This window comes from Brettanomyces nanus, chromosome 1 (assembly GCF_011074865.1).
Source record: "Brettanomyces nanus chromosome 1, complete sequence".
NCBI classification, from domain to species: domain Eukaryota; kingdom Fungi; phylum Ascomycota; class Pichiomycetes; order Pichiales; family Pichiaceae; genus Brettanomyces; species Brettanomyces nanus.
Genome location: NC_052374.1, coordinates 4,146,254 through 4,167,028, shown reverse-complemented (window position 1 = coordinate 4,167,028; position 20,775 = coordinate 4,146,254). Strand labels below are relative to the sequence as shown.

The following is a 20,775-nucleotide window of genomic DNA, read 5'->3' as shown; positions in this document are numbered from 1 at the left end:
CGCAATGCATATTACCTAAGTGAAAACTAATAGTTGTTAAAGTCAATTGATTTATTTAATGCATTTACCTTACCGTTCCTCCAAAAGCAAGGAAGCTCACATTGTAAGTATACTAATTTTGTCTTATGAAAAGGAATGAAAGATACAGATATCTTGAATCTGCACACTGCGAATTCCACCTTTTTATATTCAAATGGCGATAAGGCCCAACATATATCATATCCCGCGCTTCCATGTTATCCCTCTCTTCTATGTTATCCCACCCAATATGTTTAACCAATTAAACAGTCTGACGATATTACATCCCGGGAATCTGTGGACTCGTTCGTAAAGTGGGTAATACAGACTTTGAGATACGAGGAAACTCTCACTGAAGATGAGATAACACACATACTGAAAAGGAAAGGAAAGGCAAGAAAATGTGGCGATAGTTTTGGAATCTCAGCTCAGGGTATCCATTTCGGAAGCCCCCCACTCACGCTTCAACTCGAAAAGAAATTTTGACTCAATCAAGAAGAAGCCTCGTATTCTTAATGGAAATAAGGAGAGAAATATTACTGTCCGAGATTCCCTAGAAAAAAGAGAGTAACTTAAGTAACAGTCAGATAGAGGTAGTTATGTAACAGCCGATAACTCATGGTTTTCAACAGTTCTTTAACTTAGCCTTAGCTATCTGCTTGTTGTCGTTAGAATTCATGAATAGTTGCCTATCTAAGAGAAACGCTTATGAAAAGTTCTCACTATCACCAGACATTAATGACTCGGGCCTGTCAACCCTACACCAGGCATGACAAGAAAGTGAGAAAATTATTCAGAATCGAGTTCCTGTTCTGAATGATGGAATGAAGGTTTATTGTCATGTTCATTCCTCCTATTTTCAGCTTCAAAACTAGTAGCAGATTTAGTGCTACTTTTGAATTTAGGATTAGTAAAGGCATTTATTGGATTCGAAGCTTCAAATTTGATTACAATTCTCTTGCTGTCCTACCCATAGTTTTAGCGAAGATAAAGTAAACTCTACCGAACCCAAAGAGATCAAAGGAGGAGTAGAAAGCATGGAGTAAATATCTGATATTTTTCTTTGCTTTGGTAAAAGCAGATTGGCTAAAAATTGAGCAGTACCAGCAACAAGATAAAAGGCAATATGTACCTTATTTCTGATCCAGTTGGGAGAGACTTCTCTCGCGCTGATAGGCCGCATAGCAGTAAATGCAGAGGAAATATGACTGCAAAAATAGTTTCCTTTGAGGTATCATTATACAGAGTAGCGTTATAGCTGACAGTTCATGTGGTAAGCTGCGTAAGAGCAATGCAGATTCATTAGTCGATCCCCAACCAATAGAAGGCATCTTCCAAGCTCTTCATATTTCAATTACACACAGCCTGACAGAATCCCTAGTAAAATGTAGCTTTATCAAACGAGAAAGACGTGACATTCTTAAGATTCCCCTAAGCTTTGAACTTATCTTGAATTGAAGAAAGAGCATGGTTGCGAAGAAAAGAAAGCAGGCAAACGTCGGAAACGAAGATGGGTGAAGGGGTAATTAATCAAGTGTAGTATGACATACGCATAAAAAAAAATTCACCAAAGATATCTTTAAACAAACATAACAGCATCGTGTTACTTGCTTTTGTTCTTGATAAACCAATCTTTTTCATTTCTAAAGTAATTAGTTTTCAATCAAACAAACTATATAGATCCTTGTCTCAAATAGAGAGGTCTACAACTATTTCGCAGATACAAGATTTTTTTCTAAATAGGAGAAATATGCTAGGTAATAGAATAGGCTTGCTTACCTTTTCAAGTCAGCCGAGGGCCGAATCTTTAAGTACGAGACTTAAAGATACTTATTATTAATGTACAAATTCGCCAGGAAAGAACTAAACTAATAATTATTTTCTATCAATAGATGTAATAAGAAAAACTAATTGATGTCTTGTGACGCTTAGCTTCGTATTTGGAAACTCTCGCATGATCGACGTTCGGCACTCACGTCTGACTTATTTAGACAGGGATGTTTGTTATGAACTATGAAATTTTTGGATTAGCAAACATACTTCCAAAGCTTTCAGCATTATCTATATGATGGCAATTACATGATAATTGGTGAAATTGGTCATTATATTTATGGTTGTATAAACAGAATTGAAATTAGACTTGATTCTTTTTTGGAGGTTATTAGTCGAACAATCATTTTAACACTAGTCATTAAATATCTAAACAAATTACAGGCATGGCAGCCAAATGGATTGTCGCTCATATGATGTTATATGAAAATAATGCGGACGTACTTTATATCTTTATAGTCTAAAACTTTGCTTGCAGTACAATACTGTGTTTCATGATTTTCAACTCTTATCCCAGAGTTCACTGAACAGAGTCAAATTTACAATGCGCTTCGTAAGTTCTTCAGTTGAGTCATCGTTAACATAAAATTTCTAAAAAAAAAAGCATAATAAAATTGGTTTGTAAATTCTCAAGCATATTCAACATGCTCTTTGTTTGCCTTAAGTTTTCCTTCCTCCATAACAGCCATACCGCTAACCTTTCTCACGTCGGCATCTCCAAACACTTCCGCAACTTCCTCCAAAGTGTGACCACTAGTTTCAACGAACGTTAAGTATGCAATAGCACTTTCAACAGCCAAAATGCAGCAATAGACAATGTAGTACTTCCACTCGATAGCATCCATGGCAATCGAATTCACAAAACCATTGTAAATCATGAAAATATACTGAATGAAAGTGAAAAGATTAAGACCTTTACCACGCAAAGTGAAAGGAAGAATCTCAGTAATATAAGTGTAAGGAACACCGTTCATACCGAAATTGTAACAGAAGTAGTAAAGGAATATCATAGCCAAGACACCTTTTCCTAACGCTTTATCCTCAAAGTTGCGCTGCTGGTTAATAGCAGATAACACAGTCCAAACAACAAAGCATACAAGCATTCCAAATAGAGAGAAGTTAAAGCAATGTCTTCTCTTAATACGAGGAATGATTATTAATGATTGAATAAGACAACAGCCCCAGTTGTATATCATCAAACCACCGTTAACAACTAGTTGCTGGCTGGTAGAGGTGATTCCGATAGAGGTTAACACTTTACCAAGATAATATGACACCAAACCATTACCCGAAAGTTGCATGAAGACACCAAGAAAACCAAAAATCCATAATCTCTTACGGTTGGCAGGAGTTCTGAGGAAGTCTTTGTAGGACGATTCCTCGTGTCCAATTCTCTCTTGTTCGATAGCTAACTGAATTTCTGTTAATTCATAATCCACAAGCATTTCACTTCCCTTGTAACCACCACCGTGACATCTGGACAAGATCTCTTTGGCTTCTTCCAATTTTCCCTTAGAAACTAAGAATCTAGGTGATTCTGACACAAAGAATGGAAGAAGACAACTCTGTAAAATTGCAAAAAAGCCCTGAATGATACATGGACCTCTCCAGCACCAGTCATTAGCCATATTTCTCATTCCATATGATATCCAAGCGGCAACAATTGCACCTAAATACCACGAGGAGTTATAAGCAGCAGTCGTGGTTGATCTATGAGTAGGGAACGATAGCTCACTAACTAAAGAAGGACCTGCGACCGAAGTAAGGCCAGCACCTATACCTAAAACAATTCTTGCACCGATTAGCATACCCAAAACATTTCTGTCGGTATTATTATCTGGAAGATTATGAACCCAAACTCCGGCACAACTCTGAATAACGACAGCAATAATCATGATTATGTTACCGATCTGTAATGCAGGTTTTCTTCCCCACTTGTCAACGATGTAAGAATTCATGCCAAAAGAGGCGAAAAGGCCAAAGACGTAACCGTTAGTCAAAGCACCTAACACAGCACCACTAACGTTACCAATAGCATTGTTAAAAATAGGCATCGTGTACAACGAGTTTAACAAACTTCCATCGTAACCGTTGTTGCACGAAGTTAAAGAAACAATAAACATAGACAGAGAAAGCTTTCTAATATGCGAAAGTTGATACCATTTCTTGCCATCAAAATCAGGCAGAACACTCTCAATTGAAATTGGTTCTGCTTGAAGAGATTCCTTTCCGGATCCTACATTGGAGTCATTGTCGACTTCCTCATTGCTGTGTATAGAATTCATGATGTGTTTGATGGCTTAACTTCTGTATTGAGAGAAATTATCCGGAGGATTGACTCCCCTTATATAACCCTTTCCCACATGTGCTGCACGATGGCCGATGTTAACAACTGATCACGCCGAGGAATAGATTGCTCCGTTGGCCCGCAAGAATATCTTTTCATATACATTGTTTGTGGAGTACATGAAGCAAAATGGTTTGTTTTTCGGTAAATATTGAGATGCCGGAATTTCTTCATTGTTTTTCCCCCGGAACAATAGCGGAAACAATAATCCGGAACAAGAAAATTTTCGGAATAGGTGATGATAAAAAATTCTCGCATTGTGTTTACCTCACCTGATGCGGGGTGAAACCAAATGCCATGCCAAGCCTCGTCAAATCTACTATATGATCCAGATTCCGAGATTTTACTCCAGCCGGAATGACTAAGTTTTACTCCATATTTTTTATTTCTTTTTTCTCTCCCCCCCCCATTATTAGCCACCCCCACTATTATCTTAATTTCACTCGCAGGCTTTATGTTTAACGAACGGAGAGTCGTGCTCCATATATCATTTAGGATATTCTTGTAGCTTTGTAGGGCAGGTTAATGCATTAAGCAAAACGGTATTCCGGATGATTGTAATGGATAAACTTTGGAAGGCTTAAATGCGGGGGTATTTCCGAGAAGAAAAGTGACGACTCAAAAAATATTTATCTCAAACAGAAAATGACTTTCGACGTTGACAATTTACTTAAGCAATTAACCACCGAAGAAAAGGTGTCGTTAATATCTGCTGTTGATTTCTGGCATACTGCCAAGATCGAGAGATTGGGTATCCCTTCTATTCGAGTTAGTGATGGACCAAACGGTATCAGAGGAACCAAATTTTTCGACGGTGTTCCTTCTGCTTGCTTCCCTAATGGAACATGTTTGGCATCAACTTTCGATGCTGAACTTTTGAAGAAAGCTGGTGAATTGATGGCACGTGAGGCCGATCATAAAGGAGCCCAGGTGATTTTAGGTCCAACCACAAACATTCAGAGAGGACCTCTCGGAGGTCGTGGCTTTGAGAGTTTCAGTGAGGATCCTTACTTGAGTGGTATTTCCACTGCCTCTATTGTCGGTGGTATTCAAAAGACCGGTAAGGTTGCTGCCACTGTGAAGCATTTTGTCTGCAATGACTTGGAACACGAGAGATTCAGTTCCAATAGTGTCGTAAGTGAAAGAGCCTTGAGAGAAATCTATTTGGAACCTTTCAGATTGGCTATCAAGTTGGCTGATCCTAAATGTATTATGACCAGTTACAACAAAGTTAATGGTATTCACTGTTCAGAAAACTACAAATTGACTCAGAAGATTTTGAGAGGAGAATGGAAATGGAACGGCATGATTATGAGTGACTGGTACGGTACTTATTCTTCTGTTGAAGCCATCCAGCACGGAATTGACATTGAATTTCCTGGCCCTTCCAAGTTCAGGAAATGGGAGGTTATAAAGCATTTGCTTCAATCCAAAGAGAATGACTTGACGGAAGGGGACATTGACGACCGTTGTAGACATGTTTTAGATCTAGCCAAATATGTCGTTGATTCCAGAGATGGAGGACCTTTCAGCACTTTGGAAGATACAAAGAACAACACTCCGGAGACCAGTGCAACGCTAAGAAAGATTGCAGCCAACGGAATCGTTTTGTTGAAGAACGATAAAAATGTGTTGCCATTGTCAAAAGGAAAGTCTACAGTTGTTATTGGTCCTAATGCAGTGGCACTAAACACCTATTCTGGTGGAGGTTCTGCCTCTTTGAACCCTTACTATGTGGTTACACCTTTGGAGGGTATCAAGAATAAAGTCGATAATGTTGACTTTACCATTGGCTGCCACTCTCATAAAGCCTTAGGTGGCCTTTTTGAGTCCATGACTAACGACTTGGACAAATCCAAAAGGGGAGTTAGAGCTCGTTTCTACACTAAACCAGTTGATGAAAGATTGTCTGCTGAAAAACCTATTGATGAATTGGTTGTCCGCAATTCTTACGTTACTTTGTTTGACTACTCCAATTCAGCTGTTGATGCTAAGACGAAATTGTTCTATACAGATTTCGAAGGTGAGTTTACACCAACAGAAACGGCCGACTACATATTTGGATGCCAAGTGTTCGGTACTGCCTTAATTTATCTCAATGATAAGTTGTTGATTGATAACAAGACCCACCAGACTAAGGGTACTTTCTGTTTCAGCAGCGGTACCGTTGAGGAGACTGCCGTTGCTCATTTGAAAGCCGGTGAGAATTACAAGATCAGAGTTGAGTTTGGTTCAGGTATCACCTCCAAGCTCGCTACCGATTTTGGTGCCGGTGGCTTGCAAGTTGGTGTCACCAAAGTTATTGATGCCGATGAAGAGATTCAACACGCTGTGTCTCTTGCAAAGTCTCATGACAATGTTATTCTTTGCATTGGTTTGAACAGTGAATGGGAAAGTGAAGGCTATGATCGTGATGACATGACTTTGCCTAGAAAGACTAACGATTTGGTGTCCGCAGTGCTCAAAGCTAATCCTAACACTGTGGTGGTTAATCAATCGGGTACACCAGTTGAGATGCCATGGTTGAAAGATTGTCAAACATTGGTCCAAGCTTGGTACGGTGGTAACGAATTGGGTAACGCTATTGCCGATGTCCTATTCGGTGACGTTGTTCCAAGTGGTAAATTGTCCTTGAGTTGGCCATTTAAAAACCAGGACAATCCTGCCTACTTGAATTTCCACACCGAAAAGGGCCGTGTCTTGTACGGTGAAGACGTCTTTGTTGGTTACAGATACTACGAGAAATTGCAGAGCCAAGTTGCATTCCCATTCGGTTATGGTTTGTCTTACACCACTTTCAAGTACGATGATTTAAAGGTCACAGTTAACGATACTACTGTTACTGCATCCTTTACCGTGGCCAATTCTGGTGACAAGTATACCGGTAAGGAGGCTGTTCAATTGTATGTTGCATCATTGAATCCATCGGTTATTAGACCTGTCAAGGAATTGAAAGCATTTGCTAAGACGGAATTGAAACCGGGTGAATCTCAAACTATCAAGTTAAGCTTGGACTTGAAGGAGGCTTGCTCTTACTTTGACGAATACGAAGGTAGATGGTGTTTAGAGGCTGGTAAGTACCAGATCCAAGTTGGTAGTAGCAGTGATGATATCCATTTGATTGGGGACTTCGAAGTCCTGAAGACTGAATATTTTACGAAATTATGAAGCTGAAATGATTTTTTTGATTTACTTATATGAAATTACAGTTTTTAAGGTCATCTATTATTATGGCTCAAGAAATACCTATTTGTAATGGGCAAGTAGTCCAAATTGAACCAGTAGTAGTACATATGCGATTGCCTAATATCCTCTCCTTTAAAGCTGAGTTATTTATTGTGGAATCAGTTCTCCTTTGAAAGATATTTAATTCACTAGAACAGATCAAGAGACGGATAAGATTATGGGACAATAAAGTGATCGGGCGTTGAAAACAGAGACTTAAAAGGGCCCCCAAAGTGAGGGCAGCCATTTCGATATGGCTTCTCATTATTTTAGTTGAGCAAGGACTTTAATGATTGCAACTAATCAAATTGGTCTTGTATAGAATATAAAGAGGTAAAATTTTCAGAAATGATATACTCCAATCATCAATTTGATGATTATGTGTTTTATTATAGTATGGGGCTTCGTTGTCAAAGAGTTTATGAGTTTCATTTCTTATCCTTTTCACCAGATAAAACTAATCTAAATATTAACTCAAAAATTTGTTCACAATTACTTTAAATGTATGAAGGCGCAACGGTATTCTAAATACTAGTATGGTCCTGTTTATAAGAAACTTATTTTAAACAAGATATGTGCAATACTTCATGAGTTACACTCAAATTAACCTGCATGCTATCACAATTTTAGTGTTGTATACGTGATGATGATCACATGACTAGAATAATTGAGTGCTGACTTTTTGAGAAGAGTCACAGGACTATAGTCGTTTCATAGATCTAATACAGATACTATTCATCAAATCCAAATTAGTATGATATAGTATCTTGCCGGATGAGAAAATCTCTGTTCCGATCCAAGTAATGTACCTGATTTGGACGTAGAAGAGCATGTTATTGGTTTGCAATAGTCAAAGAGATATAAAGTTGAAGCAGTTTCGTCAAAGTGTAATTGTCTTGTCTTGGGCAATATTTAGTATAACGAACCAAATCCCTTTTTTTTTTAGCCTAATTCGATTCTCTCTGTTGCTCCAAAAAATATCGATGTTGGGATATGTCAGTTAGTAGGATTTCAGGACCAAGTGGGTTGAATCGCATTTCAGCTATCGTAGACTACATAACTAAAGGCTGCATTTGGTTACTTTTCAAGTGTTAGCTATTGAACGATGATGTTGTCCCAATAAGATAATATACCAAGACGGATTACACGTTATTCGGATTTGCACACATTAATGCTCTTATTATATGGCTTGAATATAACGTAGACCTAGCTCGATCAGTGTAGATAGTCAAAGTTCTGAAGATGCTGGTGACTTTCAGTCTTTCCCTAACAAAACTAATTTTAAACAACAGGGGTATTTACTAACATTATCATTACTGTTGAGGCCTCTGGTCGATTCTTACACATAAAATGAGTACGAAATCAACTTGCTGCCTCACAAATATACTGTATTTGATGCTGCTTCCACAGCTTAGAGTCATAGAACAAGTCTTGCATTGCAATACTCAATTATTCTTCTGCGCATACTCTTGCAATTGACATTCATAAACGAGCATACCGTGTTGTAAACTAACCTAAAAATATTCCTGCACAAAACGCCACCTAGACGTCCACATTAGTCATACGGATTTTCCTATTACCAAACAAATTTACACCTTCAATGCGCTTCCTAATTTGTTCAAGTTCATCGTCTGTGAAATGAATTTTTCCTGCTTCGTAATTCTCGACGAGACGATCCACGTGCGAAGTACCCGGAATCGGTATGGCATTCTGAGACATTACCCAAGCTAAGGCGAACTGGGAAGGCTTCACGCCCTTTGTCTTGGAAAGTTCTTCCACCACACGAACCAATTCTAAATTTTTCTTGAAATTCTCCTTGGAAAACCTGGGATAAGCCATTCTCAGATCATTCATATTCTCCCTGAGCTTGAAAGCTCCGGTTAAAAATCCTTGACCCAATGGAGAGTAGGCGACAAAGGTTACGCCCAACTCGTCACATGCATCCTTTAATCCAGTGCTTTCTGCAGATAGGTCGAACAATGAGTACTCTCTCTGAACAGCATCAATTTTGGTAATACTATTTGCTAGACGAAGCTGCTGAGCCGTACATTCACTTATTCCAAGAAACTTCGCCTTGCCCGAATCGCGAATTTCAGCCATAGCACCAACAGTTGTTTGAATCGGAACGGTTGGATCAACTCTATGTAGGTAGTAAAGATCCACATAACCAACTCCAAGATTCTTTAAAGATCGTTCAAATGCCATCCTGCAGTACTCAGGTGAACCGTCAACCACTTGGTTATCAGCATTTTTCTTGAATCCAAACTTAGTACAAAGGAATATGTCTTTCCGCGGTATATTATACGTCCTCAAAAACTTACCAATCAATCGTTCGCTCTCACCATAACCAACGTTACTATAAACATCGGCGGTATCCCAAAATCGGCAACCTAAGTCATAAGCTTTTTTTAACACCAGCATGGGGTCATCTCGTCTTGTTTTGTAAACGTCAACAAGACTCATGGCTCCAAACCCAGGAGCTGGCACAACAACATCACCGATCATGAATGTTTTTCTAGACATCGAAAAGATCTATTGGATAGGATAGGAATAAAAGTAGGTTTTGAATAGGATAGGAATAAAAGTAGGTTTGAGCTGTACACCAGCAAATACGAATAAAAATGAGAAAATGAACCTATGCTTTCAAAGCCATGGAAAAGTGATTTAACAGACAATGAAGCTTAAAATTTAGATCAGTGCGATTGAGCAACGGCGGAGCATCCCCTCTAGGACAGTGAAGTGTAGAGATACAAAATATCTCAGAAAGTAATGGTTGGCCCAAGAGCTACCTGCTTTGTTATCATAGCAATTAATTACGCATTTCCATCACCATCAGGTTTCCCGTCGTTTAGTTTTCGGTGCTGTGTGTGTGTGTGGGGGGTCTCCGGATTCAAGTGTTGCTTCCGGAAGCGGCTAGTTTGAAAAACTCATTTTCAAATATCAGCACTGCCAAATTTCCGGAGTTAAGAGAGTATTCTATCGGACTTTACGCGGACAATATAAATTCTTTCACTGAAGTCATATGAAAATTTAAAATAGACAACATCTTTGCCGGAAGGTGAAAAGTAGGCTGCGAAGCACAGATAAACGAATCGTTGGTCTCAGACTGTACTCAGCAATCACAAATGAGGATTATAAAAATTTAAGTTATCACGCGGCAGCTACTTAGCACCTTAGTCTGAAATAGGGAGGTTTGCATCCCATTGGGTCAAAAGTATATCATTCTCTCAACTATATAAAGCACCACATATCTCTCTTTGTTTTCCATCACAACACATCGTTTTCTTTGAAACCAGGGTTCTCCGTTATACTTGTTTTTGTTGACATTTGCCGTGTTATTTATCAACCAAAACAGAGAAATTGAATATGTCTAAATTGCTGACTCCTTATCGCCAGCTCGCTCCGGCTGCTGCCGTCAGGGTTTCTCCCGTGTGCTTGGGATCTATGACATTTGGTAATCAGCATCTCGAAACTTATGGTGAGTGCTCTGATGATACTGCCTATAAGATTCTCGATTACTTCTATGAAAATGGTGGAAATTTTATTGATACTTCTAACACCTATCAAGACGGTGAATCAGAAGTCCTATTAGGTAAATGGATGGCTTCCAGAAAAAATAAAGACGAGATTGTCCTAGCTACAAAGTATTCAAGTCCGTACGATTTTGATTGTAATATCAAGGTTAACGTTGTAGGCAACAATGCAAAATCTATGAAGTTATCTCTTATGAGAAGTCTTAATAGACTTCAGACTTCATACATTGACTTGTTCTACGTTCACTGGTGGGACTATACTACCTCGATTCCCGAATTGATGCTTGCCTTGAACGACTTAGTCGTTTCCGGTAAGGTGATCTACCTCGGTATCTCAGATGCACCAGCATGGATTGTTACAAAGGCAAACGAGTATGCTCGCGCTCACGGTCTTCGTCAATTCTCGGTCTACCAGGGATACTGGAATGCAGCTTTTCGTGATTTTGAGAGAGACATTATTCCAATGTGCGCTGCAGAAGGCATGGCTATGTGCCCATATGGAACTTTGAATCAGGGCAGATTTCAGACCGAAGAGGTATTCAAAGAACGTGAAAAAAACAATCCAGGCCGTAAGTTCGCTGCGCTCTCTCAGCGTGACAAAGATGTGTCGAAGTGCTTGGAAAAGGTAGCAAAGTCGAAGGGAGTCACTCTTTTCACTGTTGCTTTGTCATATATCCTTCACAGGGCTCCGTACGTGTTTCCTATTATTGGGGCTCGTAAGGTTGAACATGTTAAGGGTAATCTTCCCGCTTTAAAGTTAGCGCTAACTCCAGAAGAAATCGAGGAGATCGATTCCGCTTACTTATTTGATCATGGATTTCCCCACACATTTTTGAGCGGCACCCTATTCAATGGTGAAAAATCAAGAGGAGCCTCTGGCCCTGGTGACGTGTGCTTAACTAAAGTGTTTGCGGAGAAGCTGGCTTGGGTTGAAAAGCAAAAGCCTATCCCTCCTGAAGATGAATGAACGATCCAGAAATGAGCTTTGGCATACAATTTGATTCGGATTTATTTGTGCTTCAATAATAACTTCACGTATACCATTATTCTTGACCTTTGTAAATAATTTTCATCCAAACACTAAAGGTACCATATTTCCTTACGCACTCTTATTATTTCATTCGGAGGTGAGGCCATTCACAAAGATTGCACGTAATGCAATCGTCAATCCTCGGTTAAGTTAAATTTTTTCCGGTACACTTCTCAATGATACCTTGTATGCATTCATTAGTCAGCAATATCGTTACGTAAAATATATAAAGAAGAACAAAGAGACGAAGTAACTGAGGAAACATCCGTCGCACCTTTCTCCTTCTCTATGTCTAACGTTCTAATCATAGGTGCTGGCTCGATGGGCTTGGCCTCTGGCTACTTCCTTAACCTCGCTGGTGCCAATGTAACTTTCCTAATCAGGTCACATCATAAAAAGGACTTGAATCGGCCTCAACTCCTATATAATCTAGCCAAAAATACTGTTAATAAGTATACTGGATACGACTATATCACTGAACCATCAAGAATTGCTACTCGGGACTACGACTTCATTGTTATTACTCTTGATCGGATTGCGCTACAGAGCGAGGAAGGAACCAAATTGACCAAGATCATCGGTGAAGCTGTCAAAGGGAAGCAGACTAAGATTATTCTAGGAACTGTCACAATTGGTGTTTTTTCGTGGTTCCTAAAGACGTCGGGAATTCTTCCCGAAATGGCTACCGAAGGCTCATTGGGAGTCATGTGCTATCCACCAAAAAAGGTAGAATTACCTGTCTATGCTGAGGTGGATAAGAAGGCTTTAGCCAATGCCGATGCTGCCTGGATTGACTGCTTCGGCCGGGGCTTTTCTGTGAGCGACTTTTCGCCATCTGTGGCAAAGGATTTTGCTGTGTTGTTCAACAAATGCGGTGTTTCACGGTGTGCGATCAAGTCTATAGACCGGTTCGCTACTGACGTGGATTCTTGCTTTGTTATTTTTGCGGGCAGTCAGCTATTGGGATGGCCCAAGTTTTCCAAGATTGATGCGCATTCTGAACTCTGGGGACTAACCACCGCAGCGTTCAAAGAGATTGAAGAATTGGACATTCATGGAGAAATTGGTAGTACGTTGGCCAGAGAGACAACGGAGGAGAAATTGGCATCGCTTGTCGTCGGCTGGGAGAAATCATCATTGCCACTAGATATTCAAGAGTTTAATAAGTATCATCATGGAGGGAAGGTTAACGCACAGGATAGAATTCACTTGAATAAGTGTCTCCTGGAGGGAGAGCGGGAAGGCAAGAGAATGACTGCGCTGAGAGAGATATTGAAGAGGTTGGAGTGGTTGACTGTTTGACTGCTTGACCCGCTTACTGAGGTCAGAGGTGATTTAAAAAAAGAGAGCAACTCAGTCGATGTTTATGGAATCTCTTCTTTGGCCCTCATGCTCTTTCTCTTCATCGTTTTAACCCAGAAGTATGCTTATCTCTCCGTGGTGATAGGCCTGTTTGTCGTTGCTCTTACATCGTTCCTCTATTTCGAACTTACAGTCGACGAGCCTGTTGTTCCAATTGTGCTTTTGAAGGAGATATCTGTTCTTGGTTCATCTCTTGCTAAGTGGTTTGGTACCATGTACATGTTTGTGATTCTGTACTATTTCCTAATTTACTTGTCCACTGTTATAGGGCTCAACTCCGAGCAGTTTTGTATTCTTATGGTTCCTATGATTGTAGTAAGGCAATGATAGAGTCTTACGGAATAGGATGCTGTTCATCGTATGTCTGCTATGTCCATGAGTAAAGAACACAAGTTTTATTCGACGGTAAAGAGAGACGAATAGCTGCAACAGGCTACTGTAACTATATAAGTGCGCTGGTCAGATTAAGATACAAAATGGAATCACAAAATAAAAAAAAAGTATCGAAATTAAAGGATTAAACCTTATCCTTGTCACTATCAGCAGAATCCTCAACAGAGTTTTCTCTAGAGTCAAGAATAGGAACATGAGTGTGGGAAACACCATCAAATTTCTCATCGATTTCTTCCAAAGTCAAACCCTTAACTTCGACGATAATGAAGTAAAAGAGAAGAGCCTGAAGGAAGTTGTAAGTACCATTAATCATATAGTACTTCCAAGAAATATGATCCAACGCAATAGGCAAGGCATACTGGTTGAAGAAACCAAAGGCGAAAGTGACAATCTGAGAGATAGCCATACCTTTGGTTCTGATAGAATAGTTAACAATCTCCACAGGATAGGAAATGCATAGTGGAGTAAACGAGAACGCATAAGTAACACTAAATAAATAGACCATAAAGATCAAAGCATTTGAACCCGCGGTACTTGAGCCATCAGAGAACTTACTTTGAAGTGCTCCCATGATGAATAGACATATACCCATGAAAACAGTGGAGTACACTATAATAGGTCTACGTCCCCAACCTTCAGTAAGCCAGGAACCAAGAATAGCAAAGACAAAGTTGCAAACTTGGAGAGTCAAGTTAATGACTATCTGCTTTCTAGTAGAAGTGATACCGGAATTATCTAAGAAAAGACCCAAATAAGTACCGACAATATTACTACCGGTAAACTGAGAAGCAACACCCATCCAGAAGATAATCCACATTCTCATCCTGTTTCCCTTTGTCTTGAGCAAGTCGATCCAGCCGATCTTGCTTTCCTTCTCATAATTTAAAACGTTCTTAATCTCTAAGAATTCATTCTTGACGAGTTCAGTCTCTAAACCATTGCCATGATACTTCTTAAGCACATCAAGAGCATCATCTTCTCTACCAACAAAGACAAGGAATCTAGGAGTTTCAGGAATAAATGGGAGAATCACCACTGCGAACAAGGAAGGACACAACTGCCATAGAGAGATTCCTCTCCATGCCCAAGTGCTCTGCAATGTATATGTACCAAGAGAGATACCAGTAGTAATGATAGCAGCAAAATACCAAGAAGCCATGTAAACACCGGCAAAGAAACCTCTATACTTTGCCTTGACCATCTCAGCAACATAGGTCGGAGCTGACACAGCATTTATGGTGACAGCAATACCAATAATAATTCTAGCAATAATGAACATAGCTCTATTCTGGGCACCAGTTTGCAAGCCAACACCCAAATAGGTGAGCAAACAACTAATTAAAATACCACCCTTACGGCCAACCACGTTAATCTCAATGAGCTGAGAGGCGAAAAAACCTCCAACGACGGAACCAATGTTGATGGCAGCAGAAAACAAACCTTCCATGTTCGAGTCCAAATTGAAGTAGTCAATATACTGATCAATCATGTTGAGATTGTTCATCATAGATTGATCAACACCCATAGTACAACCGTTGATGATGGCACAGAAAAGTGCTACGGCCATAAGCCTTCTACTATTGACGGTACCTTCTTTAGTCTTTTCAGTAAACATAGCGATGATGCTTCTATCAGAAACGAAGACTTTTTTTTTGTGATAAAGAATTCAAGCTACCTATTTATATGCAGCAACCAAGATAAAGAAAAGCTTTCACTCATTAACCTCCTGACTTGACCCAAAACAGCCTTTTGTGTAGTATTAATCTTGATACACAAAATGGACCCTGGGACCGCTCTCTGTCTGCACTTCGGTATCAAGTGATAGGGGTAAAGCCAGGCGAAAATGTTGGAACGGCTCGTACATGTCGGTTGCTCCGAGGGCAACTCCGACGGAACACTCGGTAAGGAAATAATTCCGATCTTATTGAAGAAATCGTTGAAAGCGGTCACTATTCCGTAGTGAAATTACAACCCGAATAAATCCTACGGAATCGATTATTAACAAACTTGCTCCATCGGTTCATATATATATGGCTAAAATAGCTCGCAACCGTTATAGGTGGAAGTCTCTGTAGATAATATACACATATATACATAATCATGACAGTTAATGCTAGTCGTCATTCAAGACAGAAAAAAGTCATCATCGATTGCGACCCAGGAATCGACGATTCTTCTGCGCTTCTCTTGGCTCTCTCTCCAGGAAACCTAGATGTTAAGGCCATTACTACAGTGTCTGGAAATTTCTTGGCAAGCAAATGTATGACAAATGCCAAGAAAGTCCTCTCTATGATCAATCGCTTTGATATTCCTCTCGGCAAGGGACCAGAGAAACCACTAGTGAGGCCCTATCCTAAGGATCCATTTTTCCATGGGCGTGATGGCATGGCTGATTTAAATTTGCCTGAACTTGAAAATAGTGAATGGAAAAAGCAACAGGAGCCTGTATTTGTTGCTTCAGATTTAATATGTCAGGTTGTTAACGAAAATAAAGGTGACATAACTATTATTTGCCTTGGCCCACTTACCAACTTGGCTCTAGCGTGTATTAAGGACCCTGAATTATCCAAGAAAGTTTCCCAGGTTGTTATCATTGGAGGTTCCTATGGATTTTCTCCCGTAGAAGCTCTTCATGCTACCGGAGATAATCCCGTTAGTGAATGGAATATTTATGTCGATCCGGAAGCTGCAGAAATTGTCTTTGAGCATCAATTTAATTTGACTGCCATTGGCATGGACATTTTTTGCCAACCATGTATCGCCATGAATGCTAACTACTGCAGCGTATTGAGTAAGAGTGACTCTCCTGCTGCCAAGTTTGTTGTTGGCGTTCTTGCATTTTTAAGAAGTAGAGGGTTTGGCGACTATTGTGCCTTAATAGATCCGTTAGCGGTTGCTTATACTATTGATAATAGCATACTAACTACAAAGAAGGTAGATATTGCCGTGGAGACACAGAGTAAGCTATCGTTGGGCCAGATTATCGTTGATAGAAGAGAGAACTTTAAATGGAAAGGACTCCCGCAGATTGATGCTGCGGATACCGTTGATGGTGAAAAGTACTTGAAATTGCTCGTCGATAGTTTTCTCAGGTACCAAGATGAGATGTGACCCAAGTTCAATAATATCTATTCTATACACTAATACTAAGGTCAGGAACAAGGCTTTTAGACATATTTATTTATAAGGGGGAAGTAATTTTTTTTTCTTGTTGCTTATTGTTCTCCTGCTCTTTATAGATGACTGATTCCAAGTATAATAAGATCTCGAAAAATAGGAAATATGCCTTTAAGCGAGCTGCTGTAGCATGCAATCAATGCAGAAGGTCCAAGACACGATGCAATTACCTGAACAGTGGTAAGACTTGCTTTCGATGTACCAATTTGGGATTACCTTGTTCTTTGGCTGACACAAACTTACGCGAGTCTGCATTTGCCAATTCGACTACTCCTTTAGAGTCCAACTATGATGACGAGTCTCCTTCCTTTACTAGGGAACTGTACAAGAAGATTGATGAAATTCACCGTGGGGTGATGTGTCTTCTGTCCAAATCTAGTTCAGAGATACAGCAGCGGAATCTTTCGCCGGACATACCGTCCAATCTGATCGAATTTCCTTCCCCGACATCAATTATAAATCGAGAAATAGAGGCAAATCACGACGATGACAACGGCAACGATGACAACGGCAACGATAGCAACGACAACGACAACGGCAACGATGGCAACGGCAACGATGGCAATAGCAACGACCACGATGGCAATAGCAACGACAACGACAACGACAACGACAACATCAACAGCAACAGCAACAACAACATTCAAGCACCTGCTACTGCGAATTTAGACACTCTTTACTTCAATGTGACTCCTTTCAGAGACGTTAGAGCTGCTTCCTCATTTTTCTCTCTTCCCTTCAGTAAAGAGCTTGCATTCGACTTAAAATTGGACCTAGATGAAGATAGAGAGCAGTTCAAACATGATATAATCTCCACTGGACTAATAAACTATGACCAAGCAATTCAAATGGTGGGCTTATTTGCCAAGTACTATGGTCGTTGGGTTTCCTTCGCTTCCGATAAACCTCCAAAAGAGTTGCTAGATTCTATAAGACTAGATAGTCCGTTACTATTGGCCGTCTGCTGCTTAATGGGCTCAATCCATTATGTAGAGGAATTAAATGTCAAATCGAAAGATCTTGCAATGGATATCTTGAAAGAGATAGATACGCTGCTTTCCATGACCGTTAATCGAGTGCCTCAAAGGAAACAACTTTTACAATCCTTGGTTATACTATCTTCTTTCAGTCTTTCTTTATCCTATAAGGACGTTTACTTTGACGGCTGGTACCTTTCTGGCTATGCTTTGCTACACTTCATCACCAGAGAGATGGATTTGAACCTTTTATCTGACAGGTTTAGAACCCATCCAGATAGAATCAACAATTTCCGACTATGGAATCATCTTTCGTTGACCCATCTTACGTTTTGCGTTCTTTCTGGAAGACCGTGCTTGATAGACACTTTAAGAATCGATCAATGCCGCGAGATTTTGGATATTCCATCGGCCATGAGTTTTGATGGAAAGATTGTAGCAGAGCTATCGATAATTCTATCTTTGTATAACAGTCTTCAATTCGAAGAACCTGTTGAGATATCCCTAAAAGAACTCGAGTCAACCTACAATGACTGGAAGTATTTATGTGAACAAAATCCTATGGGAGAATTTATTCAGGTCAACTATCGATTCTCCAGAATGATGATTTACAGAAGAAGCTTTTTGAAAGACTTTGGAAGAGATAAAGGATTCATATTTCATAGTCCATTGACATTAGCAACCAATGCGAAAGCAAGCGCGTCTGCAGACAATGACGGGTCATTCAACCTGGAAAACTCTATCGGTACTGTACGCCCCATGATAAAGGAGTGTATTGAGGTGATCAATTTGGCGTATACTGGAGATAGACAAGAACTTGTCAGAAGCGGTGATACCATTAAATTTGAGATCTTTTTTGCTACGATAACTATGATCAATATGATAAGACTTGGATTTGGAAGCTCTCCGTGGGCTTCTAAAAAGAGACAAGCACAGGTGGAAGAAGCCATTGCCAAAAGCAAAAAGATATGCGAATGGCTCAACGAACAAAACAACTACTACAATAGATTTGTTGAAAGTTACTACATTCTAATATGCAAATTCAGCGATCATATTCACGAACAAGAATTATAGTCATATGGTGACATCCTCTCAGACCAGATAACCTTCGATGGAGAGGACTGCCGCGCGGTGGGGACCAAAGGTATGTAAGAACTCAGCTTCCAATAATAATGATTATATATTGAAGAAATTGAAGGGTCCTTGACTGGTAGATATTGAGTAAAACCAGAGGATTTGAGATATCAGATTACGTAATCTAGATAAGATTGCTATAACTTCCTTCCTTTTCCAGAGTGAACTGACTGGCTCCTATCTTATCATGAATCCGAGCTACATATCTGAGGAGATGGAATCAGAATTAACTGGCTCTGTAAATAAGCAATCCGCAAACTTTCAAGCAGAAGAACGCCACGACTCCGAGAATGGGCAGACTGATGATACAGATGATGTGCTTTCTTACAGACACGTTCAGTTGGAAGAAGAACTAGCTGAAGATAGGGAAGATGATTTTGTTAGAAAGTATGGAGATATAGATGTCAATTACATCAAAAAGCCTCCGGTCCAAGATTGGCTCTTCAATAAACCGTACGCTCTAAACTTCTTTTACGGAGGAACTCTCTATCGAACAAGAGCACCACGGGGAGAAAGCGGAAAAACCGAGCTTTTCCTCGACCTTGTATATGTTGGTATTGTAGCGAAGTTGGCATCTGCAGCATGTACAGAGCCTACCGGTTTGTCTCTTTTACGCTATATCTTACTATTCTTTCCAACTTGGCAGGTGTGGTCAGACATCAAGGACTTTATGAATTACTACTTCAACGAGGATCTATCTCAGAAGTTGTATATGCTCTGGATTCTTGCTTTATTGGTGATCTATTGTAATGGCACCAATTTCTTATTGGAATCTAACGCTGCCAATGCTTATGTCATTGTGCCTTATATTCTATGCAGAGTATCATTGGCCATTTCTCTTTATATTTATTCCATATGGATCCCCCAACACCGTCCTCAGATTATTTTCTATGCTACTACAGTCCTTATAACATGTGCACTGTGGATTCCTGTTATATTCGTTCCCGTCAAAGTGAAGATAACCTTGGCAATTATTACGATCTTTTTGGAAAATATCTTCTGGATTTTCTCCTACGGGCCCACCATTAAAAGGCTTCTGAAGTTGAAATACTCTACTGCTGTTAATATTGAACATGAAGTGGAGAGAATCGGTGCTTTCTATGTTATTGCAATTGGTGAATTCTCTTACAATGTTGTGGCTACTACTGCAACCAAAAACTATGGTTTAGGAATCTCTGAAAAAATAGGTCGTGCTATCATGCTATTGATTACTTCATATATCATGATGTGGATGTATTTTAATGGTGATGGCTCATTCAAAGCTGTTCATGCCATTCGCAGATCTTCAACAACGGCATGGATGTGGATGTTGGCTCATATGCCGCTTATTTCTTCACTCATTCTTTCTGCCGATGCAGCTTCCGATATCTGCTACCAGGAAGAATACATAGAAGAAAAAGGACTATCATTTTTCTTCACCGGTGGCTTAGCCGTATCATTAATTTCATTATTCTTTATTTCCATGTTGGATAAATCTCTTGATGATTGTGGAAGGAGTGGGGAGAGACACCGGGTCACCAAGATTTGGAGGTTATTACCAAGACTTTGTGCTGCCGTTATTATCTTATGTCTCAGCTTCACTGATAAACTTACTATTACAGAATTGTTTGCCACAGTTATGTGTGTTTTAACCGCTGTTTTCGTCTACGAAATTATTGTTAGCATGGCATCTGACTGCTCAGAAGAGGTTACCGATGTTTAGCTGATTGACACCCAGCCCCACCCCACCCCTATTTAGTATGGCTCTGT

General features: G+C 39.8%; 6 protein-coding genes across 6 annotated transcripts; 5 read left to right on the top strand and 1 right to left on the bottom strand.

Annotated features, from left to right (window-relative positions):
• Positions 1 to 4,840: 4,840 nt before the first annotated feature.
• FOA43_001954 (uncharacterized protein) lies at positions 4,841 to 7,363 on the top strand (the record flags this gene model as incomplete). The annotated part of the gene is made up of 1 exon (XM_038922259.1): positions 4,841 to 7,363. The coding sequence occupies one exon, from the start codon at positions 4,841 to 4,843 to the stop codon at positions 7,361 to 7,363; it is 2,523 nt and encodes an 840-aa protein (XP_038778187.1).
• A 3,423-nt stretch (positions 7,364 to 10,786) lies between these two features.
• On the top strand, positions 10,787 to 11,920 carry FOA43_001953 (uncharacterized protein; the record flags this gene model as incomplete). The annotated part of the gene is made up of 1 exon (XM_038922258.1): positions 10,787 to 11,920. One exon carries the CDS (start codon positions 10,787 to 10,789, stop codon positions 11,918 to 11,920), a length of 1,134 nt encoding a protein of 377 aa, XP_038778186.1.
• Positions 11,921 to 12,271: 351 nt separating this feature from the next.
• Positions 12,272 to 13,285, top strand: FOA43_001952 (uncharacterized protein; the record flags this gene model as incomplete). The annotated part of the gene is made up of 1 exon (XM_038922257.1): positions 12,272 to 13,285. One exon carries the CDS (start codon positions 12,272 to 12,274, stop codon positions 13,283 to 13,285), a length of 1,014 nt encoding a protein of 337 aa, XP_038778185.1.
• A 577-nt stretch (positions 13,286 to 13,862) lies between these two features.
• On the bottom strand, positions 13,863 to 15,353 carry FOA43_001951 (uncharacterized protein; the record flags this gene model as incomplete). Its single annotated transcript, XM_038922256.1, has 1 exon — positions 13,863 to 15,353. The coding sequence occupies one exon, from the start codon at positions 15,351 to 15,353 to the stop codon at positions 13,863 to 13,865; it is 1,491 nt and encodes a 496-aa protein (XP_038778184.1).
• A 1,853-nt stretch (positions 15,354 to 17,206) lies between these two features.
• On the top strand, positions 17,207 to 18,966 carry FOA43_001950 (uncharacterized protein; the record flags this gene model as incomplete). The annotated part of the gene is made up of 2 exons (XM_038922255.1): positions 17,207 to 17,213; positions 17,387 to 18,966. The coding sequence occupies 2 exons, from the start codon at positions 17,207 to 17,209 to the stop codon at positions 18,964 to 18,966; spliced, it is 1,587 nt and encodes a 528-aa protein (XP_038778183.1).
• Positions 18,967 to 19,337: 371 nt separating this feature from the next.
• On the top strand, positions 19,338 to 20,728 carry FOA43_001949 (uncharacterized protein; the record flags this gene model as incomplete). Its single annotated transcript, XM_038922254.1, is given in 2 exon segments — positions 19,338 to 19,342; positions 19,357 to 20,728. 2 exon segments carry the CDS (start codon positions 19,338 to 19,340, stop codon positions 20,726 to 20,728), a joined length of 1,377 nt encoding a protein of 458 aa, XP_038778182.1.
• Between the last annotated feature and the right edge of the window lie 47 nt (positions 20,729 to 20,775).